This window comes from Vitis riparia, chromosome 17, assembly GCF_004353265.1.
Source record: "Vitis riparia cultivar Riparia Gloire de Montpellier isolate 1030 chromosome 17, EGFV_Vit.rip_1.0, whole genome shotgun sequence".
In the NCBI taxonomy this organism is placed as follows: domain Eukaryota; kingdom Viridiplantae; phylum Streptophyta; class Magnoliopsida; order Vitales; family Vitaceae; genus Vitis; species Vitis riparia.
Genome location: NC_048447.1, coordinates 9612453 through 9637371, shown reverse-complemented (window position 1 = coordinate 9637371; position 24919 = coordinate 9612453). Strand labels below are relative to the sequence as shown.

The following is a 24919-nucleotide window of genomic DNA, read 5'->3' as shown; positions in this document are numbered from 1 at the left end:
GAATGGATAACAAACACTGAGGGCAGGAGCCAGACGACAAAGAGCGCACTGGGAAATACAAGATGCCGCTGGTGAAAGTCTCCTGAGCCTCTACCAAAACGTCGCCGTTTTGGAAGCAGCCATGACTCTCAGTACGGAGTCTTCCTCTTCCTTGCAATGGAAGTTTTCTCAGGCTTTCGGCGAACGAGCTCCTGGAGAAGACGTTCAAGATAGTAAGGGTTTCTGCTTCTCATTCTCTCTCTATATGAATGATTACAGTGGTTGTTGTTATCTGGAGTACTCTGTTTGGTTACTGAGAAATGGTAGGAAAAGGAAATTAAAAAATATTGAAAATTTGAATCTCGGATCTTTTATTATTCAAAACTGTAGAGAATTTACTCCTCTGATTAAATAAGCGTAATTGAATAAGTTGGCTCAGTGGAGTTCGGCTCTCTCTCTCTTAATTTTTTTTAGGGAATTGTTGTGGCAGTGGAACCTTCAATATTGCCAGGCTCATCTTTCCGCACTCTTCCTATCTGTATCTTGAACCTGAACTCCGAAATAATACGGAGATGTTTCTAATATCTTTCCTTATTCAACAACAAAATCTATTTCCGCTGGAAATATGAATGCACGAAAGCTCCTGCATAATATTATCTGCAATAAGCAATACTTATTGAATTAGTAGCAGAAGCATTTTAGGAAAGTGAGATGTTTTTAACAATTTCTGCCTTGTCAAATTCCATCAAGTTATACACACGTGTTCTTGATACGAGTCTTCGTTGACGACTCATCCAATCTGACACCATCAACAATACTTCTTTTCCTTTTACAAATGTAACATCCGTTCCCTATAGATAGACCTCTCCTTTTAGATAATCCATGGTGAATATCTTTCCCCATATTGCTTCCCATCCAAAAAACCCTCCTCTCATCAGAATCCACAGGTTCCAAACAATATCAGTTGGAAAAGGCTCTGAATCCAACCCCTTTTGGCCTATCCATCTCTCATTTTTCATTTACACTCTTAGCTACCCTCGTCTATAAAGCCCCAAAAATGAGAAGAAGGCTTTCACTAAGAACTTTTCACTCTTTGAATCTAACCAGCTGATCTTATCCTTTGTATTCCACCTTACTATTTCCTTTTGAAGATTCCTCTTGTGAAATCCAAAAAGATTCAAAGAAAGAGGAAGAAAAGAAAATAGAGGATTTCTTATTATGAACACTCTTTTAAAAATAGGTACAACACCATTAGAGTTTAAATAGACCCAATAAAATGAAATAAAATAACTTACTTTTATTCCTAAAAGGAAAGAGAATATTTCTAATCTTAAGAGAATAATTCTAATATAGTAACTAAATAGATAATTAACAATAACATGCCCCACAAACTCACAATGTGGTTGCAAGTAGTATGGAGAGTTTGCCAACCAAAAACAGAAAATGCGGAGGTGGATGTGGCTTGGTAAACAAGTCTGCAATCTGTAGGGAAGAAGGAACAAAAGGCAAAGTGAGAGTGTCATGTTGAAGGTGATGGCAAGTGAAGTGACAATCAATTTCAATATCCTTAGTTCTTTTATGAAAGACAAAGTTATGAACAATCTGAATAACACTCTTATTGTCGCAATACATAAGAGTAGAACAAGAAAGATAAATACTCATATCAACAAGTAACTAACGTAACCAAACTATTTCGTTGGTGGTAGAAGCCATATCCCAATACTTAGCTTTTGTGGAAGATTGAGAAATGATAATCTATTTCTTGATCTTCCAAGAAATAAGAGAATCCCTAAAAAATATATAAAATCCAATGGTAGACTTACGATCTTCAAGATCACTAGCCAAATCAGCATTAGAATATGCATGCAACTTAAAGAGGAAGTAGATAGAAATAAAAGACTTTGAAATATAGTGTCTCGAAGATACCTTAGAATATGAAGAACAATAGCTCAATGAATTGTTGTAGGAGAAACAACAAACTGACTAACAATGTGAACAACATAAGCAATGTCTGGATGTGTAATGGTGAGATAGACCAAATAGCCAATAATAGTATGATACAAAGTAGGGTCTGACAAGGGGTTACCATAGGAAGAAGAATACTAAACATTAACATTAGGAAGAGTATCAACAGTCTTAGTATCAGTTAGGTGAGCACGATAAAAAATATCAACTATATACTTAAACTAGAAGAGAAGATAACCTCTTGGAGAAGAAGCTACCTCAATACCTAAAAAGTATCGTAGAGAACCCAAATCCTTCATTTCAAAATGGGAAGCCAAATCTGATTTCAACACCGCAATCCCATCAACATCATCATCTGTAATAATCATGTCATCAACATATAGAGATATTGTCTCTTCCATAGGGCAAACCTTTTTTGAAATTTCCTCCACCACATCCCACATTGATATTGGCTTGAAAAGAGCACCCAAAGGTAGACTCAAATATGCGAAAGGAAACTTCCCTACCCAACAACCCAATTTAGAAGCCAACTCCAAATTATCCTCCCTCCCAACTAGGGGAAGCTCACTTTTCTCCATATTGATCTTCAACCCATAAATCATATCTAATCACATAAGAGTCCAATTGAGATATACTAGTTGCTCTCAGTTTGCCTAAAAAAAATGATGTTGTCGTCAACATATATAGCAAGTGAGTCATCTCAACTCCCTTAAGGAAGTAAAAGTCTCTTTACTAGGAATTTAGACTCTAATATGATCAAAATCACTATATAAACCAACTAAGAAGTAAAGGTTGTGAAGTCTAAACAGAAGGAGTGAAACAGAGATGTCTTTGGCAGGGTAGAATACATGAAGAATTTGGCTTTGGATAAGATGGAGTTTTGGGATGCTAAGGAGAAGACTAACAGACTGTCTTTGGAAGAGATGGAAGCTAGAAGAGAAACGAGGGAAGAATATAAAAAATGGGTTTTACTAGAAGAGATTACTTGGAGACAAAAATCTAGGGAAGTGTGGTTGAAAGAGGGTGATAGAAATACGGGCTTTTTCCACAAGATGACAAATGCTCACAGAAGAAAAAACAATGTGGACCGAAATAGGATTAATGGTGTTTGGCATTCGGAGGAGAATGGGATTAGTGAAGGGATAGTAAATGCCTTTAGATCTCTGTTGTCCAATTCGGGGGACTGGCGCCCTCCTTTATCTGGGCTGCAGTGTGAAACGCTGCAGAATATGGATGCTGGTGCGTTGGAGGTGCCGTTCACGGAAGAGGAGGTGTATGGCGCGTCGTTGGGATGTAGTGAGGATAAAGCTCCGGGGCCTGATGGCTTTTCAATGGCTTTCTGGTAGTTTGCTTGGGACTTTGTGAAGGATGATGTGATGAGTTTCTTCAGGGAATTCTATGAACACAGTAAATTTGATAAAAGTCTAAATGCAACTTTTTTGGTTTTAATCCCAAAAGAAGTGGGGACTGAAGATTTAAGGGACTTTAGGCCCATAAGCTTAGTGGGAAGCCTGTACAAGTGGTTGGCTAAGGTTTTAGCCAGTAGACTAAAAAAAGTGGTTGGAAAGGTGGTCTCTAAGGCTCAAGGGGCTTTTGTGGAGGGTAGACAAATCCTAGATGTAGTGTTGATAGCTAATGAAGCCATTGACTCGGTTCTGAAGAATAATGAGAATGGTATTATGTGCAAACTTGACATAGAGAAGGCATATGACAATGTGGACTAGTCTTTCTTCTCATAGTTATGCAAAAAATGGGTTTTGGGGAGAAATGGATAGAGTGGATTAAGTGGTGCATATCCACTGCAAGTTTCTTTGTGTTGGTTAATGGCATGTCTAAGGGCTTCTTTCAAAGCTCAAGGGAATTGAGGCAGGGTGATCCTCTCTCGCTTATCTTTTTGTGATTGCCATGGAGGTCTTTAGCTCCTTCCTTAAAAGGGTTGTGGATGGAGGTTTTATGTCAGGTTGTAGGGTGAAGGGTAGGAGTGAAGAAGGGGTTTAAATTTCCCACTTCTTGTTTGCTGATGACACCTTGGTGTTTTGCCAAGCTTTTCAAGATCATCCGATTTCCCTAAGTTGGCTGCTTATGTGGTTCAAGGTCATGTCGGGCTTGAGAATAAACTTGGAGAAGAGTGAACTCATTCCAGTAGGGAGGGTAGAGAATATTGATGATCTCACCTTGGAATTTGGTTGTAGAGTGGGTAGTCTCCTGTCCACTTATCTAGGCCTTCCCTTGGGTGCTCCGTTTAAGTCAGTATTAGTGTGGGATGGAGTGGAAGAGTGATTCCGTAGAAGATTGACAATGTGGAAGAGACAATACTTATCCAACGGAGGAAGAGCTACTCTAATCCGAAGTACTTTGTTGAATCTTCCTATTTATTTTATGTCCTTGTTGCGCTTACCAAGTTTAGTTAGCCGGAGACTAGAGCAAATCCAAAGGGATTTCCTTTGGGGTGGTGGCAGCTTGGAGCGAAAACCACATTTAGTAAGATGAGAGTGGGTGTGCTTAAGTAAAAAGAAAGGGGGATTGGGGGTCAAAAGTCTTTCCATCCTCAAGAAGGCTCTTCTTTCCAAATGGAATTGGCGATTCGCAAATGAAAGAGAGGCTTTGTGGAATCAAGTGATTAAAGGGAAGTATGGGGAAGATAGAGGGGGTTGGTGCCTCGGGAAGTGAGAGTGGCGCATGGTGTGGGGCTTTGGAAAGGAATAAGGATGGACTGGGAGTTGGTGGGAGCTCGGATTTCTTTCAATGTTGGTAATGGGAGGAGGGTGAGATTTTGGAGGGATAGATGGTGTGGGGATTCCTCTTTGTGTGAGTCTTTTCCTTCCCTCTTTGCTTTGTCTGTTGACAAAGAAGCTTGGGTGGCGGATTTTTGGGATCCATCGGTTGAGGGGGGTTGGAATCCCTGTTTTTCAAGGGCCCTAAATGATTGGGAGGCGGAGGAGGCGGAAAGATTTCTAGAGCGTCGTCACGGGAAGAGAGTGCTTGGAGATGTGGATGATATGGTGGTTTGGACCGAAACAAAGAGTGGCAAGTTCTCGGCCAAGTCTCTTTACCTTGCTCTAGAAGCAGATTGCCCTTATTTGTTTCCTTCTAGCTGTATTTGGAATGTGTGGGTACAACCCAAAATTAGTTTCTTTGCGTGGGAGGCTACATGGGGTAAAACATTAACCCTAGATCTTGTTCAGAAAAGAGGATGGGTCTTGGCAAATAGATATTTTATGTGTCTTGAGAATGAGGAGATCATAGACCATTTGCTTCTTCACTGCTCAAAAACAAGGGTCCTATGGGAGTTACTTTTTATTTTGTTTGGGGTGTCTTGGGTGCTGCCTTCTTTAGTTAGAGACTCTCCTTAGCTGGTATGGTTCTTTGGTGGGCAAAAAGCGTAGGAAGGTGTGGAGAGCTGCTCCTCTTTATATATTTTGGACGGTTTGGAGGACGAAATAGATTGGCTTTCAAGGATGATGAGTTGTCAATCCAGAGATTGAAATACTCTTTTGTTTATTCTCTTTGGTCTAAGGCTAAGCTGTTTATAGTTGAATGCCCTCTAACTATGGTTAAGTTTATTGATTGGTTGGGATCCTATTAAGGCTGTTTTTTGGGCCAGTTGGATTTTGGTTTCCTTCTTTTTCTTTGGCCTTTTTGGTGGTGGGTGTATAGGTTTGTATACCTTGAGTCGCTTTTTTGGCGTCTCTTTATATATGAAGTTCTCTTTACTTATCAAAAAAAAAAAAAAAAAGAAGCAAAAAATTCTTCTTTCAATAAACTCCTGATACATTGTCGCATCTTTGCCCACTCCATTTTTACATTCTGATATTGATCTAATTAAAGCCATAACCCTCGTATAATATTGTAGTATGTAGGCATTGAAAGATTACCATATTGGATATTATGAGTTCTAGTATTTAATTTAAAAAAAATGACACATTTTTAACCTTTGAATAAGTCCAACAAATGGCTTCCCAAATCTCCCTTGCTGCAGAGAGGAACATATAAGTTCTGTTGATCTTCAGCTGCATTGAGTTTCATAACTAAAACATTTTTTGGCCATCTTCCTTATCGCAAGCATTGAATTTGGGTCATCCTTACTCATCTCTAGCTTGAGTAAATGGCTCAATTTCCCTTTCCTTTTAGGTACGTTTTTACGAACTGTGACTGATTTAGATTATTATCTCCATTAAGTTTAAATGTGGCTGAAATACTTGGACTTTTCCTGGGATTGAGATTGGTTTTGAGCGTTTGTGGTTGTTTAGGTAGTAGTGGAAGAGGCATCAAATTTTTCTGTCATCTTGGGTTGGTTGGAGATAGGATGAGATTACTGTTGTGGGAAGGATAAAATTTAGTTTGTTTTTTCTTCAGACTTGGCTCTACAACCAAATAAAAAATGGGTTTCAAATCAACCCCTTGAATGAACACCAACAATGAAGGTTGGAATACTGAACAATTCCAGCAATTAAGGCTGGAAAAAATTGGGATTAACTTTGGCAGTTGGGGCTGGTCAATGGAAGAAAAAGAGGCTACTGTGCACAAAGCTTTGATACTATGAAAACAAAAAATGATTTCTGAAGAATACTTGTACATTCATGGAATATATTTACAACCTATTTATAATGTTTACAATTGAGAAAGAAAAAGAAATTATTCTATTCTAGGCTTAGAATTACTTTACTAAATTAGTCACTAATTACAGGAAATAAATCAGCCCGCTAATTATAGAAAGTAAATACCAAGTCAACTATACAAAAAAAGGAACAAAGCTAAATAAAATCTCAGCCCATACAGGCTGTACAATCCGATAATTACTACACAGATTCTCCAATGAAAACTCCTAGACATCATAACAATTTCTTTAAAAAAACTCTTAGACATGATAATTTTGCAAAGAAATAAAAAAAGGGAAAAAAACTATATCAAGACTAAACATTGGGTTTAATTCATTCTCATAACCAAACAGATGAAAGGAATAATTATTCCTTTCCAGCATTGTTTATTTCCAGCTATAGCTATTCCTATTCCATTAGGAATAACCACTGTGTACCAACAAGTTATTGGAGAATTTATGAAAAGCATTACATCTTGGCATACATTTAACTCTTTTCGTGGAGTTCTATGGTAATTTACAATTTCATTTTTTCTTTGAGCACATGCATTTAATACACTTTTCAGTTGTTGACATCATGAGTTTTGGCCTTTCTTCTAGTTGATATGATATCAGCAATGGAATTTGAGAAGAGTGGTGATTACCTGGCTGTTGGAGATCGAGGTGGTCGGGTTGTAGTATTTGAAAGGAAGGATGAGAAAGATGTAATATACAATGTGGAATTCTTCTGACTTTGTTTATTTCTAAATTAGTAAAGACTTTTTTGAAATCCATATGGGCTATCTTTCTTCTTCTTTCTTTTATTTTTTTTAATCTATGCTGACAGTTCTATTGGTTGTTTGACATCTAGTGTTGGATAAATTGGCTTATGATCTTTCTACCCCTAATTATGGCCTTCTTAGAGTTTAAATCAGTGGCATTCTCGAAATGAGTTGGAGCAATTGGATTTTACTACCATGCAGCATCCCGTATTTCATTATAAGACTGAATTTCAGAGTCATGAGCCCGAGGTATGCTTTGTGTTAATTATGTGGATAGTAGAATATAGCATTGCCTGTTTCCAAGAAACTTATCCATTGCAGATCCTGATGTTATCATCTTGTTATAGTTTGATTATTTAAGGAGCTTGGAAATTGAAGAGAAGATTAACAAAGTAACATGGTGTGCAACACCCAACAGATCACTATTTATTCTTTCAACAAATGACAAGACAATTAAACTGTGGAAGGTATGGACATCCTTGAACAAATATCCATAATTTCTTAAGGTGCTCTCTGTTTCCTTCGAAAATACTTTACGAAGAACTGTCATTTATGTTTGAAAGCATGTCAACAAGCTGAAAATGTCCTACAGAAATAATAAGGATTCTCTTCATCCTTTATTTTGTTTGATTATGATCCAAAAATATTATGAAAGATCAAAAAGTTATAATTCATTGATCAAAAGCATAATGACCTAAACTTGAAAATGGAGAATAACCTAATTTGTAATAAATGCACATGTGTCTGTATGAAATTAATGTAAAATTAGCACATGTCCCTCGCAGGCAGCTCAGTTGGCAGGCATTCCCACTCAAGAGCAGAAGGTTCCAGGTTTGACTCCCGGGCTTACTTAATACATGGCTATTTGGGGAGGTTGTGTGTCCATAGTTTAGTTTTTGTGAAGAACAACTCAATTTCCATTTGCTACTTCTACTCCTTTCCATATTGATATGGCTGATTCTCAACAGGGCATATTTGCTCTTTTGCCCATCAGTTATTGAACATCCAATTTTCTCAACTGACTGTCCAACATTACCTCTAATTATGCTGTTTGAGGACATCTATGGCCTCTAGCTTAATATGAATAAGAACTCCATGGTTGTTCAAACATCCTAGGGTGTGGGACAATAAGGATGGCCACCTTCTTAGGGTGTGGGACAAACATTCGGTCCTTCAAACATCTTGATGTTCCTTTACAAGGTAATTGTCATGTATTTAGGTCTTGGAATGTTGAAAAAGAGTTGAAGTGTTTAGATGAGTTGAACAAGTCCTAGATCTCTCTTGATGATAGAATCGCCTTCTTCGACCTTACTGTTCTAATGTTCCCCTTGGTTTACGATTTCTGCTTATGTGATCTCCAAGTTTGAGAAGATTTGGAGAGATTTTTGTGGTTCATCACTAGTAAATCTAAGTGAATCTAAGAAATAACTATTGGCTAAGTGGGACAAGGCTTGTGGACCTAAATTGGATGGTAGTTTTAGATAGGCAATGTGGTTTTTAGGAATACAACCTTCTTAACATGGTTATGGAGATTTTGAAATGTCCCTTTGGATTTTAATGAACAAAAAATTTGGTCATGAGATAAGATATGATGCTTAAGTGGCCTCTAAGAGAGTATCGCTAGCCTTTGAAAACCATTTCATTTGGCTTCGTATTGGATTCATTATTAGAGATGTTCTAGGATTTGTTTTGTTGAAATCTTGTTGCTCGGGTGATTATCCCATTAAAATAGTTTTATTGTCTTTATACATTGTCTCTAATGAGGAAGTGGAGGTCTAAGTTCGATGATCCAATACAAGATAGCTTCCTTAACTGATCATAACCTTAATGAGCTTGCCTCCCTTTTCCCAATTTTGAGCTAGACTATTTTGTCTACTCCTATCCTTAAGAAAAAATTTTGGATGTTTGGAGAGCAAAGGTTGCCTCTAGAAAGTTTGATTTATATTTTCTCCTATATTCTCCATAAATTCAATACATTTTCTTTTTCTACCAACTTAAATTGACTTCGAAGATGCAAGCTCATCCAAAATTCAAGGCCTTGCCTTGGAATTTGGTTCATGAAAGGATGAATACCAAATAGATGCTCCATGCTTGCAAAGGTTAGAAAAACTTTTAAATAGATATTTTGTATGTTATGCAAGAAAGCATTGCAAATGAACCATCTTTTAATCCATTGCATACCATATTTTTTATAGGCAAATAGAAGTTATATTATAAGTGACTAACAAAATGCGCAACCAACGCACATAGGTAGTATATAATATTTGCTAATCAACAAAGAAAAAGATGGAAAAGCAACTAAACCTCCCTCCTTTTTAAAAGAGCCTAACTAGTTAATGGTCTCAGAAAGAATCCTCATCAATGAATTTGCTAAATCAAAGAAGAAAGGTACAAAGGGTGAGCTTAAGATTATATGGAATGCAGTGGAAGAGGGGCTTTAGAAGAGGTTGGCAATGTGCAAGAGACAATACCTATTGAAAGGGGGGAGAGGACTCACTCTATCTAATTGTCAACTTACCACATGTCTTTACTAGTGATTCCAAGAAGGGTAAGTTTAAGGCTCGAAAAGATTTAGAGAGATTTCTTTTGTGTGCGTGTGGGTGAGGTGGTTGGGTTTGGGGGTTAGGAGGTCTTGAGGGGAACACCCATTTGGTTAATTGGTATAGTGTGCATGACAAAGAAATTAGGGGATCTTGGCACCATAAATCTTTGGTTCTCAATACTATTGTTCTAAGCAAGTGGAGTTGGAGACTTTCTTTAGGAGTAGGTTATTTCAGGGAAGTTTGAGGAAGAAAGGGGTGGTTGGTGCTCCAACGTGACAAGGGAAGGTTTAATTGGAGAAATGTGGATACTTAACTTTGAAAGACTCTTTCCCCACCTTATTTGTCATAGTTTAAAAGACATGTGGGTAGTAGATGCTTGTGAGTAGGTTGGGGAGAGGGGACACTGGAACCCATACTTTTCAAGATAGTTCCATGATTGGGAGTTAAGGATAGTGGAGGACCTCTTGTAGAAAATTCAAAAACAAGTGGTGAGATGGAATGCATAGGACAAAATGGCCAAGATGGATATAAAGTGTGGAAAGTTCTTTGTTTAAGCTTTGTTACGCCTTGACAAAGATAACACTAATTCACCATGCTCCATTCTCTTCTTTTTAATTAATCTAAAGTTTACTTCTTCTCTGCTAAGAAAATAACTCCACTTTTAGAGGGACCTCTAAGTTCCAAACTAACTTTGCCAGGAAAATCGCTCTTCCCTCTAGATCTAAAAAAGAATAAAATGCTTTGATCAATATTTTCTCATCTTTAGAATCCTTCAAAAAACTAGTCTGCCCTAGCCATTCCTCATAATTGGTCTCTCTTGAAGCCTCTACACTTCCTAACTCCCAATTATGGAGCTGTCTTAGTCTTAGGAAACAAAGGCTCCAATTCCCTACCCTACTTCAATCCTCCTACACATCCATAATCCTTAGTAGCAGCAATGGAGAACAAAGTGGGAAATGAAGTATTCGATAATGAATCCTTATACTAAATATCTTGCCAGAACTTCACATTCTTGCCATTCCCCCTCTATTAAATTGGTATGACCGTTAAAGTCTTTCCTACCTCTCCTTATAGCCTTCCACAACCTTATCCCATACCCCTCCCTTCCTTTACAAGAACACTAATTGCCTACTTTATCTCCAAACTACCTAATAAAGACTCGCCTCTATAAAGGCTCTAGCAAAGCCTTATTGAGTATTGATAACACTCTAAAGCCCAACCGCCTTTCCTTTTATCTAAGCAAATTGTAAACTATTTACCAAACGAATTTTTTATCAAGGTCTTTGCCCTCTCAAAGGAAGTTTGTTTGAATTTTCTCAAGTATCAAGCGCAAGCTGCTTGGAATAACAAAAAAAAGGGACATCAAATAAATTGACAAATTGGATAACATCCTCTTTTTCAACATAAGCCTTCCACCTTTTGAGGGGTACTAATTTCTCCACAAAGCAAGACTTTAATGGAATTTCTACTTGACCACATCCCAAACAACCATAGACTTAAAAGAAGCTCCGAATGGAAGACCAAGGTAAGTGGGGTGGAGATTGCCTATCACACATCTCAACATAGTTGAAGTTGGAAGCATCTCAAACAACATGAATGTCTAGCTCAAAGACATTAATTGCTTTGGACATGGATCAAGAATAGGATATTATTTGCAAAAGAGATGGGTCATGTCCACCCCTTCACCTCTCGTTCCTCCCACCTTAAAGGCTGAAATGAAACCGCTCTCCTTAACCCCTTTTAGAAAACAATTGAAAGCCTTCATTGTTACCAAAACAAATAAGGGAAGTGGGGATCCCCTTTCCTTAGGTCTCTTGAACTTGGAAAGAAACCAAAGGGAGTCCCATTCATTAGCGTAAGAAACCTTGCAGTTGAGATGTAAATCATGTAATACTTTATCTAATAATACATCTTTAGCTAGAACTCATCTTCTCTAGAATTGCAAAAATAAAAGTCCAACTAACATCGTCATAAACCTTCTTAATGAATAGCTTGCTGATCACCCCACCTTTGTTGGTTTTCAACCTTGAGTCTATAACCTCATTAACAATAAGCGATACATCCATTGCTTAACATCCTATTCTTTGTGGCTTAAGTTGTTTGCCATGGTTTGGTTAGGAACTCAGTAGGATGTGGGTGCTTATTTTTTGTGTTTCTGCACCTTTTTGTCTTTTGGTCGCTTGTATACATCGTGTATAGTCTCCTGTTTTTAATATAATTGCTTTTACCTATCAAAAAAAAAGAAAAAAAAAAGGAAGTTGTTTGCCATGGAAGGTATTAGCTAGACTGCATCTATAGAAATCCCAGTGGTAGAGTTCTATTTAATAGCTTCTTGGGAAGGGGAGAAAGGGAAAGTTCTATGACCTTGTTTTTTGCTAGCTATCATTTTTGGTGATTTGTTTGGAAAGAAATGCTATGAGCTTTGAGGATAACTATTTGTGGATTTGTTAAGAAATGAGATCATCTTCCCCCTTCCTTTGGGTCTTTATCATAAAAATATTTGCAAGGGTGCCTTATGTATCATTATATGTGATGATAGATTTGGTTTGTTCTTACTATTGGCCTTGTCTAGTGCCCTTTTGTTCTTAAGGACCGACTCCCTTTGGAAGACTCAAGCTTTATTTAGATGGCTGTTGTCCTAAGAATATATGCTTGAGTAGGATTTGGTGTATTGTGATACATTATTAGCTTTCTCTAAGCTGACTAATCTTAGAATATTATTTTCATTTCCCTCTTGTCAAATATCTGGAGAGGGCATCAGGGCTGGAGTTTTCGCTTAGGAATTGGTTGAGGAGACTTTATCATGGTTTGTGGTCACATTAGAGAGATCTTGAATCTCTTTTCTTCTGTTGGGTTGAGTATAGGTAGGTTACAACTTGGCCAGAAAGGAAATTGATTTTTTGGCCAATAAAGGAGCAAAGCCTTTAATTTTTTAGAAAAGCCATAGTTACTGTCCTTGAGTTCTAGTTTCGAGGAGAGTGGATTTTACTCTTCTCTGACTTCTCCCAGCTCCCAATAAAGAGGGTGGGGGGGGGGGGGGGGGGAAGAAAACCCTCCCTACTTCTGTGAAGTGCTTGTCAGGGACTTCCTAGGTTTGGAAACTTTTCCGAAAATAGTTCTCAAAAATTATTTTTGTAAACATTTATTAAAACCAATTATCGGTATTTTCAAGAACAAAATTCTGTTTGGAAACTCAAGTGTGAAAAATAGTTTTTTGGGCCTATTCTTTAGGCACTATCCACTTATGTACAATGCAAAAGTTCTTAGCCTATTCACCATGTTTCTAATTGTTTTATAGAACATTTTATGAAAAACACTTGAAAACATCTCAAATTGTTCTTACAAATCCCCTTGCTTTCAGAACAAGCTCTAAAAAGAAACTGTTTTCAATCGAAAATTTCTGAAACATGTTTTTGAAATTGGAAAACTATAAACTGTTTTGAGAAACAGTTCCAAAAGAGGCCCATAGGATCTGCCAACCAGGAACCCCCCACCTGCCCTCTTCACCTTCTGTATTTTGTTTTTCCTGCTTCTTCTTCTCTCATTTTTCTTTTGCATGATAGACTGCAATGCAATAGTTGAAAATTCTAATGACCTAAACTACACTAACATCTAAAGGTTACGAGTTCTTTGATCCTAATACCAACATGTACATCCACATCCCAAAATGAAAGATTGTATGTTGTTTGATGCCAAAACCAACATGTTTACTTTTTTTACTGTTTTTATACACAAACACACACAAGGAAAGGAATAATTTTTATGGAAGAAATTCATGTGGGAATTAAAAGGTGCCTAAAATGAGAGCTGATGAAAAAGTTTCTTACCTTCAATCACATACTTACCCGGTATGGGAAGTTTCTTGTTACTTCTTTTCTGATCCTAGCCTTTTATTCTTGTGATTTTGGAGAGCAGGTTAAGGATCATAAGCCGAAGAAAGTAAAAGAATTGAACCCTAATCCATTCGTGCATTCGGAGAATGTGCTTTTGGCTGAAAGTAGTTTTGTGAGCGGGCAAGATAAACCATCTGTTGCTAATGGTTATGCTTTAGAGTGGACAGAAAAAATAGATAACACGTCCCCATCTCAAGACAGGCATGCAAAGGTGGGTATTTGTGGATCATAAAAGGTTCTTACAGATTCTTGATTATTGGCATTGTCCCTTTTGCTTAGCCTGCAAGATTAACATACCAGTTTGTTATGTAACTAGAGAGCTAATATTGGAGAGACTGTTTCTGCAAGATGTCGGAAGGTGTATGCTCATGCTCATGATTATAATATTAATTCTATCTCAAATAATAGGTAAAGTCTGTACCTGTTCCCCTGTCCTATGGTTTCTTTCTAGCTTATAAATTAGTATTTGTCTCTTGGAGAACAAAAAGAACAAAAGAAGGTTTTGTTGTTAGCTCACTTTGTCATACTGAGCCTTTTTGTTTTCTGATCAATTAAACTTCTCTTTTGACTTCTGTTTTAATCTGTTAGCTTTTACTTATACTTAGTAGGGTAAAAATGGCTTGTTATTTTGCAGCTTTTAAGATAACTGTCTAATTTCATAATTGCTGCACAGTGATGGTGAGACGTTTGTTTCTGCGGATGACCTTAGGATAAACTTGTGGAACCTGGAGATCAGTGATCAATGTTTTAATATCATTGACATGAAACCATCAAACATGGAAGATCTTACTGGTAATTCTGTCCATTCTCTTATCTTTATAATATCATGTAATTTATTTCATACCTTGGATTTGACTTTGACATCACCCTTCTATCTTCTGTTTAATTCTGTGTACTATCCATCCCTTCTGTGATGAGAACTGAGATGCTTTAAGATGGGAGGATAGCAATGCAAAGGCACACATACTTCATGAAATGGTTTATACATGTTTGTTGTCAATGATAAAATGTCCTTTAGGATAGATGGAAGAACCAATTGAAGATGAATAAAATATTTTTGGCCAGACTCGGCAACCGCTTTTAATCTCTTGTATATAACATTGAATAAACAATCCATTCCCTTCACAAAGTTGACTTCTTTGATTTGATGATCTCTAAACTTTTGAAGTTGTGATACTTTAAAGGTGATGGGCATTTGAATCGCATCCAAGCATGATCTCAGTTGGCTATTATTTTTTATTTGTTAAAATTTTCAGAGGTGATAACAGCAGCTGAGTTCCATCCAATTCACTGTAATCTGCTGGCATATAGCAGCTCAAGAGGTTTTATTCGGCTAGTTGACTTGCGACAGTCAGCAATATGTGATCACAATGCAAGAATGTGAGCTCTAGCTCATTTTTCTATTTCACTTCTCTGGTATCTGCATTGCTTAATATTCACAATGCATGATACTATTTCATTTGAAATTTGTTTCTACAGATTACAACATGGAGAGTCCAGTGGGCTTAAATCGTTTTTTACAGAAATCGTCTCATCTATCTCGGACATTAAGTTTGCATCTGATGGAAGGCATCTCTTAAGTCGTGATTACATGAATCTAAAGGTCATCTAGCTATCAAATTGGCATGAAAATTTTCAATTTAAATGTTCTCTATCCAGATTTTCTCCTCTATATTTTGGTTCTCTGCTTCATACATGATACTAAATTTCTTTTGACGTTATTCATTTAATTCATAATTCCGCAAATGTTTCTTTTAGTTATAATAATATAGTTCTCATCTATTTTCTGTAGAATAGAATAATATGTGGTAAGTCTAGACATTAGAGTAGCCTTGGGACTTCATACCACAAAGATTATTTATTAGTTTTTTCATACTTTCTTTTTGGGAAAGAGCAAGCACATCTTAGATTTTTTATTGACTGCAGAAGTTTATTATTCCTTGCTCTGTCTTTGTACGTTTTTTAGTTTTGTGCTTTTTAAATTTTCTCATGCATCAGGATGGAAGGGCTTATTTTACTTCAACAATAGGTTCCCGTTGCCGTTTAATCTTGGTAGCAATTGTGTCTTCTAATTTCTGGTTCATCATTAACATCATATTTCTGTCTCTTGCGTCATTATCAGTGTGAAAGATCATAAGTTAACAATCATTATACTTGTACTAATAGATACTTTGATCCCTTGTTTTAGCTATGGGATATACGCATGGAGACTTCACCAGTTGCAATTTTTAAGATTCATGAACATCTTCACCCTAAGGTCAGAGTATAATTATGAAGATCAATTGAAAAAAGATAAATACTTATTTACTTAAATACTCATGTTTGATGGTATTAGAGTTTCTGAATTTACCTTTATTTCCCCTCATTGAGTGTGCATCAGTTACTGCAATTTGAGTCAATGCAAAATTTTATGCTATTGATACCAACTAATGAGCATGATATACATTGTGAGCCAAATCTTACAAGATTAAGCTTTTAAGAAAATTGGTTGTTCAACATGATATTAGAGCATCGTTTGGTAGGAGGTCATGTGTTTGAGTCTCATTGCATAATTATTTCCCCAGTTTGTTGTGTGAGCCTAAAAGAGGCTAGTTGTGGTTGTTTACCTATGGGCTTGTGTATCTCTCCATGTGCAGGTATAGGGCAACATGTGAGGGAGGTTGTTAAAGGGCATGATATATATCATAAATCCAAATCCTATAAACTTAAGCTTTTAAGAAATTTTTTAGTTCAAGAATACCTTATCACATTCATCCTTCAGGTTCATTTTTAATTCCCTTGGAGTATTGGTTCTAGAAACAAGCTAAAGGCCAAGTGAAGTAGTGCTAGCTCCTTGTAGGTGACATGAGCTTAACGGAATGCCTCTACCTTTTTCACCCTTGAAGGTGTTAAAAGCCTTCCTTATTATGCTTTGCTGCCTCTTTTCTTATTCTTGTTCAATGGCTTAAATTTCTCTAGTTTAGGGACTTTTACTCAAAAGTTGACCTTAGCTCAGTGGAAAGAGCAGAGAACAGATCCCCCAGGTCACTGGTTCAACTCCTGAAGGTCGGGCAATTCATTTCTTGATTGAAGCTTTAGCCTTATCCCACGAGTCTTATTTTTTTAAAGTAGTCTATAGCTCTCAATCCCCACATAAATGCTCAAGTTTATTATTTATGAATGTTATGTTATTTTATAATCTGATTAAAATGAAAAACATCTGATTAGAAGGAATGTACTTGATGAATTTGATGCGTCTTTTAACCATAAAATAGAAATACCTCATTTAAACTCTTTGAGGATTAGTTTACTATGAACAAGCCTTTTGTTTCCACAGAAGTATATTCATTTTTGAACCCTTTCGAGTCATTCTCCAATCCCCGATCTTGGTTATCTTTCGATCAGCTTCTTGCATTTAGTTGAAGGAACTTACATTAGGTGGTCCCTAGCTTCAGGAAAATGGCACCTCTCTTTTGTTCAGGATAATGGGGGAGTCTCATCTGTCTTTTGACAGAACTGTGCTACTCTTCTAATGGAACCTTGTACCACCTTAACTAATGTTCAAACTTTTAGGAACTCAAGATTTCTCATCTAAAAAAATTGCTCTTCTGTCCCTCTTGATAGTAAATAAAAATTTGATTAACAGAAGAAAGAATGGGTGAGCAATACAGGAAGAAGTCCCTCAAAAAGAAAAAGAAAAAGAAGAGAATGAGGAAAACAAAGAGCAATGAAACTAAAAGTACAGGCCACGCCTGGGCAAATCCATTTCAAGGGTGATAAATGCCTCCCAAACTCAAATCATGTTCACCCCCTTTTAAGTTAATAAATCCATCTCTCTATTAGAGATCAAACAAATTCTAACTCCATCCTAGACAACATAGTGGCAATTTCCCATATCACATGGATATTGCTCCTAGAGCTATGGAAGCTGGATATTGCTCTTTTAATAATTGTTGAGAAGAATCCTTTTCAACTTTCAATTTGCCAATGGACTCTGTGAGTTTCTCTAATCCCTTCACAAGGCATAGAACCTTACCCTTGGTAGCTTTGTGAGCTCTGAATATGTGCAGAAAAAACCTTCCCCGTGATTTGTAAGCATACCTCCAGCGATAGCTTGCCCCAATTCTCTGAAAAGGCCTTAGTGTCAAATTATTGGGAAGGATTTGTCAGAATTCCTAGTTTAGGAGGAATTTTTTGGATCAAGAGTTGACTTTGGGATTCTCTAATGCAGCTGTTGAGTTCTTTTTGTGTTTCTAATGATTGTCTGCTGGGAAGATTGCCAAGGAGAGCTCTTTATCTTAGTCAGGTCCTACTCTAAGGTAGTGTTTGTTTATTTTGTTTGTTTGAAATCTGAATAGACGTGTATTTGACTTAAATCTTAATAGAGCTGAATGTTGTTAAGTACTTAGGCTATTTGATTTTATTGGTGTTTGAATGTTGTTTGTTTTTATTAATGTTTGAATTCTAGTAAGTGTTAATTTTTTATTTTTTATTTTTAACATCTATATAGTTAATTATTATATTTTTTTTAATTTTAATTTGAAAAAGAATAGTAATTTAACACAATTTCAAAGATTCCAAAATATTAGAATTTATTATCATAATAAAAATTTCTTAGTTAATTACATGATTAATAATTATAAAATTTTTATTATGATAATAAATTCTAATATTTTGGAATCTTTGAAATTGTGTTAAATTACTATTCTTTTTCAAATTAAAATTAAAAAATATATAATAATTAACTATATAGATGTTAAAAATAAAAAATAAAAAATTCTAATATGGGAAAAGTGATTTCGGAACCCCAAAATGCCTTTGTGGAGGGTAGACAAATTCTTGATGCAGTTTTGATTGCTAATGAGGTGGTAGACTCCAGATTGAAAAGCAATCAAGGGGGCGTGATGTGCAAATTGGATATAGAGAAGGCTTATGATCATGTTGGCTGGAAGTTTCTGTTGGCTGTGTTAAAGCAAATGGGTTTTGGAGAGAGATGGATTAAGTGGATAGAGTGGTGTATCTCAACTGTAAGATACTCCGTTCTGATAAATGGCTCTCCTTCCGGATTCTTCCAAAGTTCAAGGGGTTTGAGACAAGGTGACCCTCTATCCCCTTATCTGTTCGTGATAGCTATGGAGGTGTTTAGTTGCTTAATGAGAAGGGCCATCAGTGGGGGCTTTTTATCTGGTTGGAGGGCTAGAGGTAGGGGTGGAGAAGGGATGTTGATATCTCATTTGCTCTTTGCGGACGACACCTTGGTGTTTTGTGAGGAGTCCCAGGATCAGTTGACGTATCTAAGTTGGCTTCTCATGTGGTTTGAGGCTTGCTCAAGTTTGAAAGTTAACTTGGAGAAGAGTGAGCTTATACCGGTGGGGAGGGTGAATGATATAGAGGATTTGGCTCTGGAGTTGGGTTGTAAGGTGGGCGGTCTGCCTTCCAGTTATTTGGGTTTGCCTTTGGGGGCACCTTTCAAATCAGAGGTGGTATGAGATTGTGTTGAAGAGAGGTTTAGGAAAAGGTTGGCTATGTGGAAGAGACAGTATATTTCCAAGGGGGGAAGACTTGCCCTTATTCGGAGCACTCTTTCCAGTTTTCCGGTTTACTTCATGTCTCTTTTCCTTTTACCCAGAAAAGTAAGGATGCGGTTGGAGAAGATTCAGAGGGACTTCCTGTGGGGGGGAGGCGCTCTTGATCAGAGGCCTCATCTGGTTAGGTGGAATCTGGTTTGTTTGGAAAGGAAGAAAGGTGGCTTGGGGATAAGAAACTTAGCGTTGATGAATAAAGCTCTCTTGGGTAAGTGGAATTGGCGTTTTGCCATTGAAAGAGAGGTGTTGTGGAAGAAAGTGATCAGTCACAAATATGGTGTAGAGGAGGGGGGTTGGTGTACTCAGGTCGAAAGAGGGAGGCATGGTGTAGGGCTTTGGAAAGCTATTAGAAAGGAGTGGATGGGTATGTATAGCAGTTTAGCCTTCCGAGTGGGCAATGGCCGGAGAGTGAGATTCTAGAAGGATAAGTGGTGTGGTGATGAGCCTCTCTACGAATCCTTCCTCTCTCTTTTTGCCATTTCTCAGGCGAAAGACGTGTGGGTATCGGAAGTGTGGAACCAAGATGGTGTAGGGGATGGGTGGACCCCTTTGTTCTCAAGGGCGCTGAATGATTGGGAAATTGAGATGATGGAACAGTTTATGCTTAAAATCCAAGCTTTTAGGGTGCAAAGGGAGAATGAGGATAAGATGGTTTGGACAGCATCTAAAAGTGGTGTCTTTTCAGTCAAGTCGCTCTACTCTATTTTGGAGCCTGGTGGTTCAGCTATGTTCCCGTATGTTGGTATTTGGAGAGCAAGTGTGCCGCCAAAGGTAGCCTTTTTCTCGTGGGAAGCATCCTGGGGCAAAATCTTAACTCTAGACCAACTTCAGAGGAGGGGTTTTTCTTTGGCAAATAGGTGTTTCCTTTGTCTTGCTGAAGAAGAAACAATGGATCATCTTTTACTCCATTGTGTTATGACGAGGACATTGTGGAATCTTCTTTTTTCTCTCTTTGGGGTGGAGTGGGTTCTCTCTGGTACAGTTAAGGAAACTCTCCTGGGGTGGCATGGAGCTTTTGTGGGGAAAATCCGTAAAAAGGCGTGGCAAATGGCCCCCTTATGTATATTTTGGACAGTTTGGAAGGAAAGAAATTCGTTGGCTTTTGGGAATGAGGTGTTGTCAATCCAAAGGTTGAAACATTCTTTTGTATGTAATCTGTGGTCATGGGTGAGGATGTTTATAGTTTTGAGCCCACGGTCTCTGGTTAGCTTTATTGAGTGGCTAGGCTTTTGTTATAGGTAGGGGTTCCGGCTCGCTTCCTTGGTTTTGAGTCGAGGGGCTGCTTTAGTATACTCTTTGTATACCTAGAGGACACTAGTTTGGTGTTTCCTCTTTCATTTTAATATACTTCTCTTTACTTATCAAAAAAAAAAAACTAAGAAACTGGTAATTGACTAATAATTTGGTTTTTAATTTTGCTCATTTGCTAAGAAAATGTTAGAAACTTTTCTAAGTTAGTACTAGTTTTCATGTGTATATTAGATTTTTGGATATGTGATTGAAAATGGGTTTCATTATTGAGATTAATTCATTAATTTTCAGATTTTTAATTTGGGAAAGAGTATTAAATCCTAACTTTTTATTTTCAAAATTAATTGGAATTGTTGGTTCTAGTGGATATTTAGATGAGTGTGATTTATGTTTTGGAGTTTTAATTAAAAAAATCTTATTAGAATTTATGATAGTTAATTAATTTTGGTTTTGTTGTATAGTAAGAGGTTAAATTTTGAAAATTTATAGTAAATTTATTTCTAACCCAAAATTTATAATTTTAGTGTTGTTATTTTCATTTTTGAATAAGAAATCTACCAAAGTTTATGGAATTTAATTTCGTCAAGAATTTGGTGAAGTATGAGGCAAAAATAATGACTGCATGTGGTAGAATTTTTGTTTCAGTTTTGGAATTTTGTAGATTTATTTTAGATTAATTTCTTATCCAAATTAAGTGATCTTTATGTTATTGGTTTCATTTTCTAAAGAACAACTCATAAGAAGATTTTAGATCTAAATTTTCATGAGAAACAAGAGAAAAATTGGACAAAAATATAACATCTTTTAGTCATATTCAATTTTTTCTTGATGACAACTTTGCTAATTTATAGTAAATTAATTTTTTATTCAAATTGTACAAAATTAAGTTATTTTAATTTGTTTTTAAGACAAAAGTTATCCCTTATTTTTAAAAATAAATTTGGTTTATTATATGAAAAATTAAGTTTAAGTCAAAGAGACATGTGACTTTTTCCATTAAGATGAAAGTTAAAAAAATTCACTCTTCCCATGGAGACAAAATTGTCTTAAAAGAGTGATAAGTTAAAAACAAACAGGACTAAAAATGTTGTAAGCTTTAAGACTTAAGTCAAAAAAATTAACCATCCTTAAGTCTTTCAGCTTGAGAAATTCTCCTTCCTTGGAACTCAGGGTGCTCTCCAAGGTTGGTTTTTTTGCATGGGATGGGGTAAATTCTTACCATGGTCCAAATTATAAGGAGAGGCTAGAGTTTGGTCAACTGATGTTGCCTTTGCAAACAAAGCTGAGCTTATAGACCACATCCTCATGGTCTGTAACTGGGCTTCTAGATTATGGTCCTTTGTGTTCTCCTAGTTTGGTGCATCATTATGGGTTCTCTCTCATCTGCCTAGAGATGTTCTGCTTAGCTAGCAAGGTGCTTCTGTGGATGGTCTAGAGCAAAGGCAGCTGGAAAGTTTATTTGTTTTTATCTTCTGTGGACCATTTGGAAGGATCATATAATTTTTGAAGGAAAGGAGAGTTCGTGTTGGTTGGAGAAAATCTATTTCTAAAGATTTTGTTCTTGTGGCTAAGTGCAAGGTTGCATTTAGTTAATCTTTCCTTTATGGTTTTTTGATAGTATAGGTGTTGGATAGCTGATGACTTTCCATCTGATGCAGTTATGTGATTTGTACAATAATGATGCCATTTTCGATAAATTTGAGTGCTGCTTAAGTGGATATGGACTTCATTTTGCTACTGGATCTTACAGGTTTGTCCTTTTTTATTGTAACTGTTGGCACATGTTAACCCATAGGAGATACTGTTGTGAAATGATTTTATCTTACATGACCTAAGCCTATCAGTTCTCATTGACTTGATTTCCTCTTATTTGAATTGATATAGTAATCTTTTACGTATTTTCTCCTATGGAGTTGGAAGCGAAGAAGGAATCACAATCGAAGCTAGCAGAAATCCTAACAGGTTAGATGTTCTCCTTCTGCAGTAGAATTTTTTTTACAAGAAAAATGAGGAAATACCACGAAGGATGAGAGATTCTTCATACTTTTTTATTCTTTTTATTTTTAAGAAAAATACTGAGAGGCCCCCACCAAAAGAAAACTCAGAAAAAAAAGTAACCTCAACAAGAATTCAAACCCATTCCCAAGCCACCATCTTTTGGGGTAGAATTTTCCCAAAAACTCGAAGGAAGGATGCCCCTTTTAAGTTATACTCTCTACTTATGGATTCGCCATGTTTCCATAAAGGTGGAAACCTTGTTACTCAATTTTTGTTTTTGGCCTTAGTTTATTTATTTATTTTATGTATCTGAGTATTGGTTCCTTAAAACCATCCAATGATAGAATCCTTTGTTTTGATAACCTATGTTTTTGGACTCTGTTATTCGCTTATCCTTTGTTCCCTTGTCCCTCTTTTGGGCAACAATGCCAGTCCTCACACATCTATCTTTCCCAGGTACAGGCTGCCCTCTGGAAAACCCCATTCCCTACCCCCATCTTAATGTAGATGGTGAAAGCAACCCCATGTTTCATATGTCCAGGAATGGGAGACTAATAAGCAGTCCAGTAAATAATCTATTGTCAAGCAATTGGGCTTATAAGCTTTAGTTACTGTTAGATGTTCTCCTTAGTAGTGTTTCCCTCTTAAAATGGATTTTCTGTATCTGTACAATTGTTGCTGTTGCCAGTCAATCTCCAAACACAGCACACTATATAATGGTATGGTGGGGGTACTGGTGTTACTTCACCAAGTAATTATAACTGAAACACTCCTCAGGGTGGAATCCTTTAAATAGTATAATTCAGACTTATAATTTGGTAAACGCCTGCAACATTTTTATACTTCAGTGAGGTGTTCTAATGCATCTTGTTTTTATTCAACTCAATTGTAATTTAACTTGGAAACAGGAAGTCACATCTCCAAGCTGCTCCAAAAGCTAGAAGGTCTTCAATAAGCAACCTAACACGGGGATTTAGCAGACAAGGTTGGAGTTCTTATGGCCTTCTTTCTAGAGAAAAGTGTCTTTTGGGGAAAAAAAAAAAAAAAAAAGAAAGAAAGAAAGAAAGAAAGAAAATAGAAACCCTCCAAAAATAATTAGAGTTCCATGCACTCTGAAATCGATAGTACTCATTTAAGTGAAACGTAGGACCTATATTATTAAAAGGTAATGTCTAACCTTTGACTCAAAAAAGCATAAAACAATAAATATTCTGGCATTGCATGATATGGTTTGAAATCTGAAAAGATGCCCCTATTTTGCTTATATTTTCAAATGAGCACATCAAAACATGTTTTTCCCTTCTTTCTATGGCTTTCTCATTTGCTTTCACTTCCATACTGGGTTAACAATTTAGATTCTCTTTCTTCTCATTTTGCAGCAAATGAAAATTTGAGCTCAGGTAGTAATGAGCTTTCTTGTAACTTGAGCTCCAAGCTGCTACATCTGGCATGGCATCCAACAACAAACTTCATTGCTTGTGCTGCAGGGAATAGCTTGTATATGTATTATGCCTAGCTCCCACAGGGTACCTCGTCTTTTTATGCATGATCTCATGCACAATTTGGTTAGAACAGAACCTCAAAGAACAATGATCTAGAGGGTTCTGTTGATGTCTCAATTTAAAATTGTGTTTGTGCTCTTGTTTATTAATCTAATTAAAGGTTGTTATATGGTACCCCTGTTCGTACCTACCCATATTTTGACCCATTAATGTATGACACCTATAAGTAGATATTATTATAAAATGCAAAAAAAAAAAAAGAAAAAAAAGAAAAGGGTGCTAAAGTGGTAAACGTTATGTTATTAACTGTTCAACATAAATATTATAACTTTTTTTTTAAAAAAAATTATTATCAAATATCATTTACTATTCATTATTAATGTAATAATTTTCAGCATGATTAGGTTGAAATTTTCAAGATAACCCTGACTTCCCTACAATGATTTCATTCTTTGTTCCCATTGTGGTATGACCTTAAAACTTCTTGGCCTTCCTCGTATAACCTAATGTTACATATTTTGTGTGTATCCTATTGATACTGAGGAATGATCCTTAGGTTGAGTGACAATTGAGCTTTGGGTTAACTTTGGTTATGAAGTCTTAATATGCTTGATTTGTCGGTTGGAATTTTAGTAAGACCAAAACTCACCTAGCTATCTTTACAAGGGTGCATTCACAAGACTTGCATTATCTTACATTCTATCTTTTTTTCCCTAACTCCACTAGTATATATCAGACATCAAAATTCAAAAGTCATTTCAAAATTTTCCCCTCCCCCAATCAATCACCAACATTTTCCTCAATGTTTAGAGGAATAAAGAAAAGAGGAACAGAGTTGAAAAACAAGTACTTGATGAAGAACATAA

General features: G+C 36.5%; 1 protein-coding gene across 7 annotated transcripts; it reads left to right on the top strand.

Annotated features, from left to right (window-relative positions):
- The first annotated feature begins 7 nt into the window (after window positions 1–7).
- LOC117904229 (serine/threonine protein phosphatase 2A 55 kDa regulatory subunit B beta isoform-like) lies at window positions 8–24243 on the top strand. Of its 7 annotated transcripts, none has more exons than XM_034816736.1 (14): window positions 10–212; window positions 7142–7245; window positions 7456–7551; window positions 7650–7769; window positions 13761–13949; window positions 14055–14146; window positions 14412–14530; window positions 14995–15118; window positions 15218–15341; window positions 15927–15995; window positions 22212–22303; window positions 22438–22515; window positions 23460–23536; window positions 23931–24243. In XM_034816736.1, exons 1-14 carry the CDS (start codon window positions 122–124, stop codon window positions 24065–24067), a joined length of 1512 nt encoding a protein of 503 aa, XP_034672627.1. In that variant the 5' UTR covers window positions 10–121; the 3' UTR covers window positions 24068–24243. The 7 variants fall into 7 exon arrangements, with proteins under 7 accessions (XP_034672631.1, XP_034672627.1, XP_034672626.1 ...); XM_034816735.1 differs by having other exon boundaries at window positions 7444–7551; XM_034816738.1 differs by lacking the exon at window positions 10–212 and adding an exon at window positions 228–7053 and having other exon boundaries at window positions 7444–7551.
- Window positions 24244–24919: the final 676 nt, after the last annotated feature.

Coding starts and splice junctions, on each gene's coding strand:
- LOC117904229 (XM_034816735.1), top strand. CDS start 122: ATGACTCTCAGTACGGAGTCTTCCTCTTCCTTGCAATGGAAGTTTTCT. Junction 13,950..14,054: donor CTCAAGACAGGCATGCAAAG/GTGGGTATTTGT, acceptor TTATGTAACTAG/AGAGCTAATATTGGAGAGAC. Junction 15,119..15,217: donor TGTGATCACAATGCAAGAAT/GTGAGCTCTAGC, acceptor TTGTTTCTACAG/ATTACAACATGGAGAGTCCA.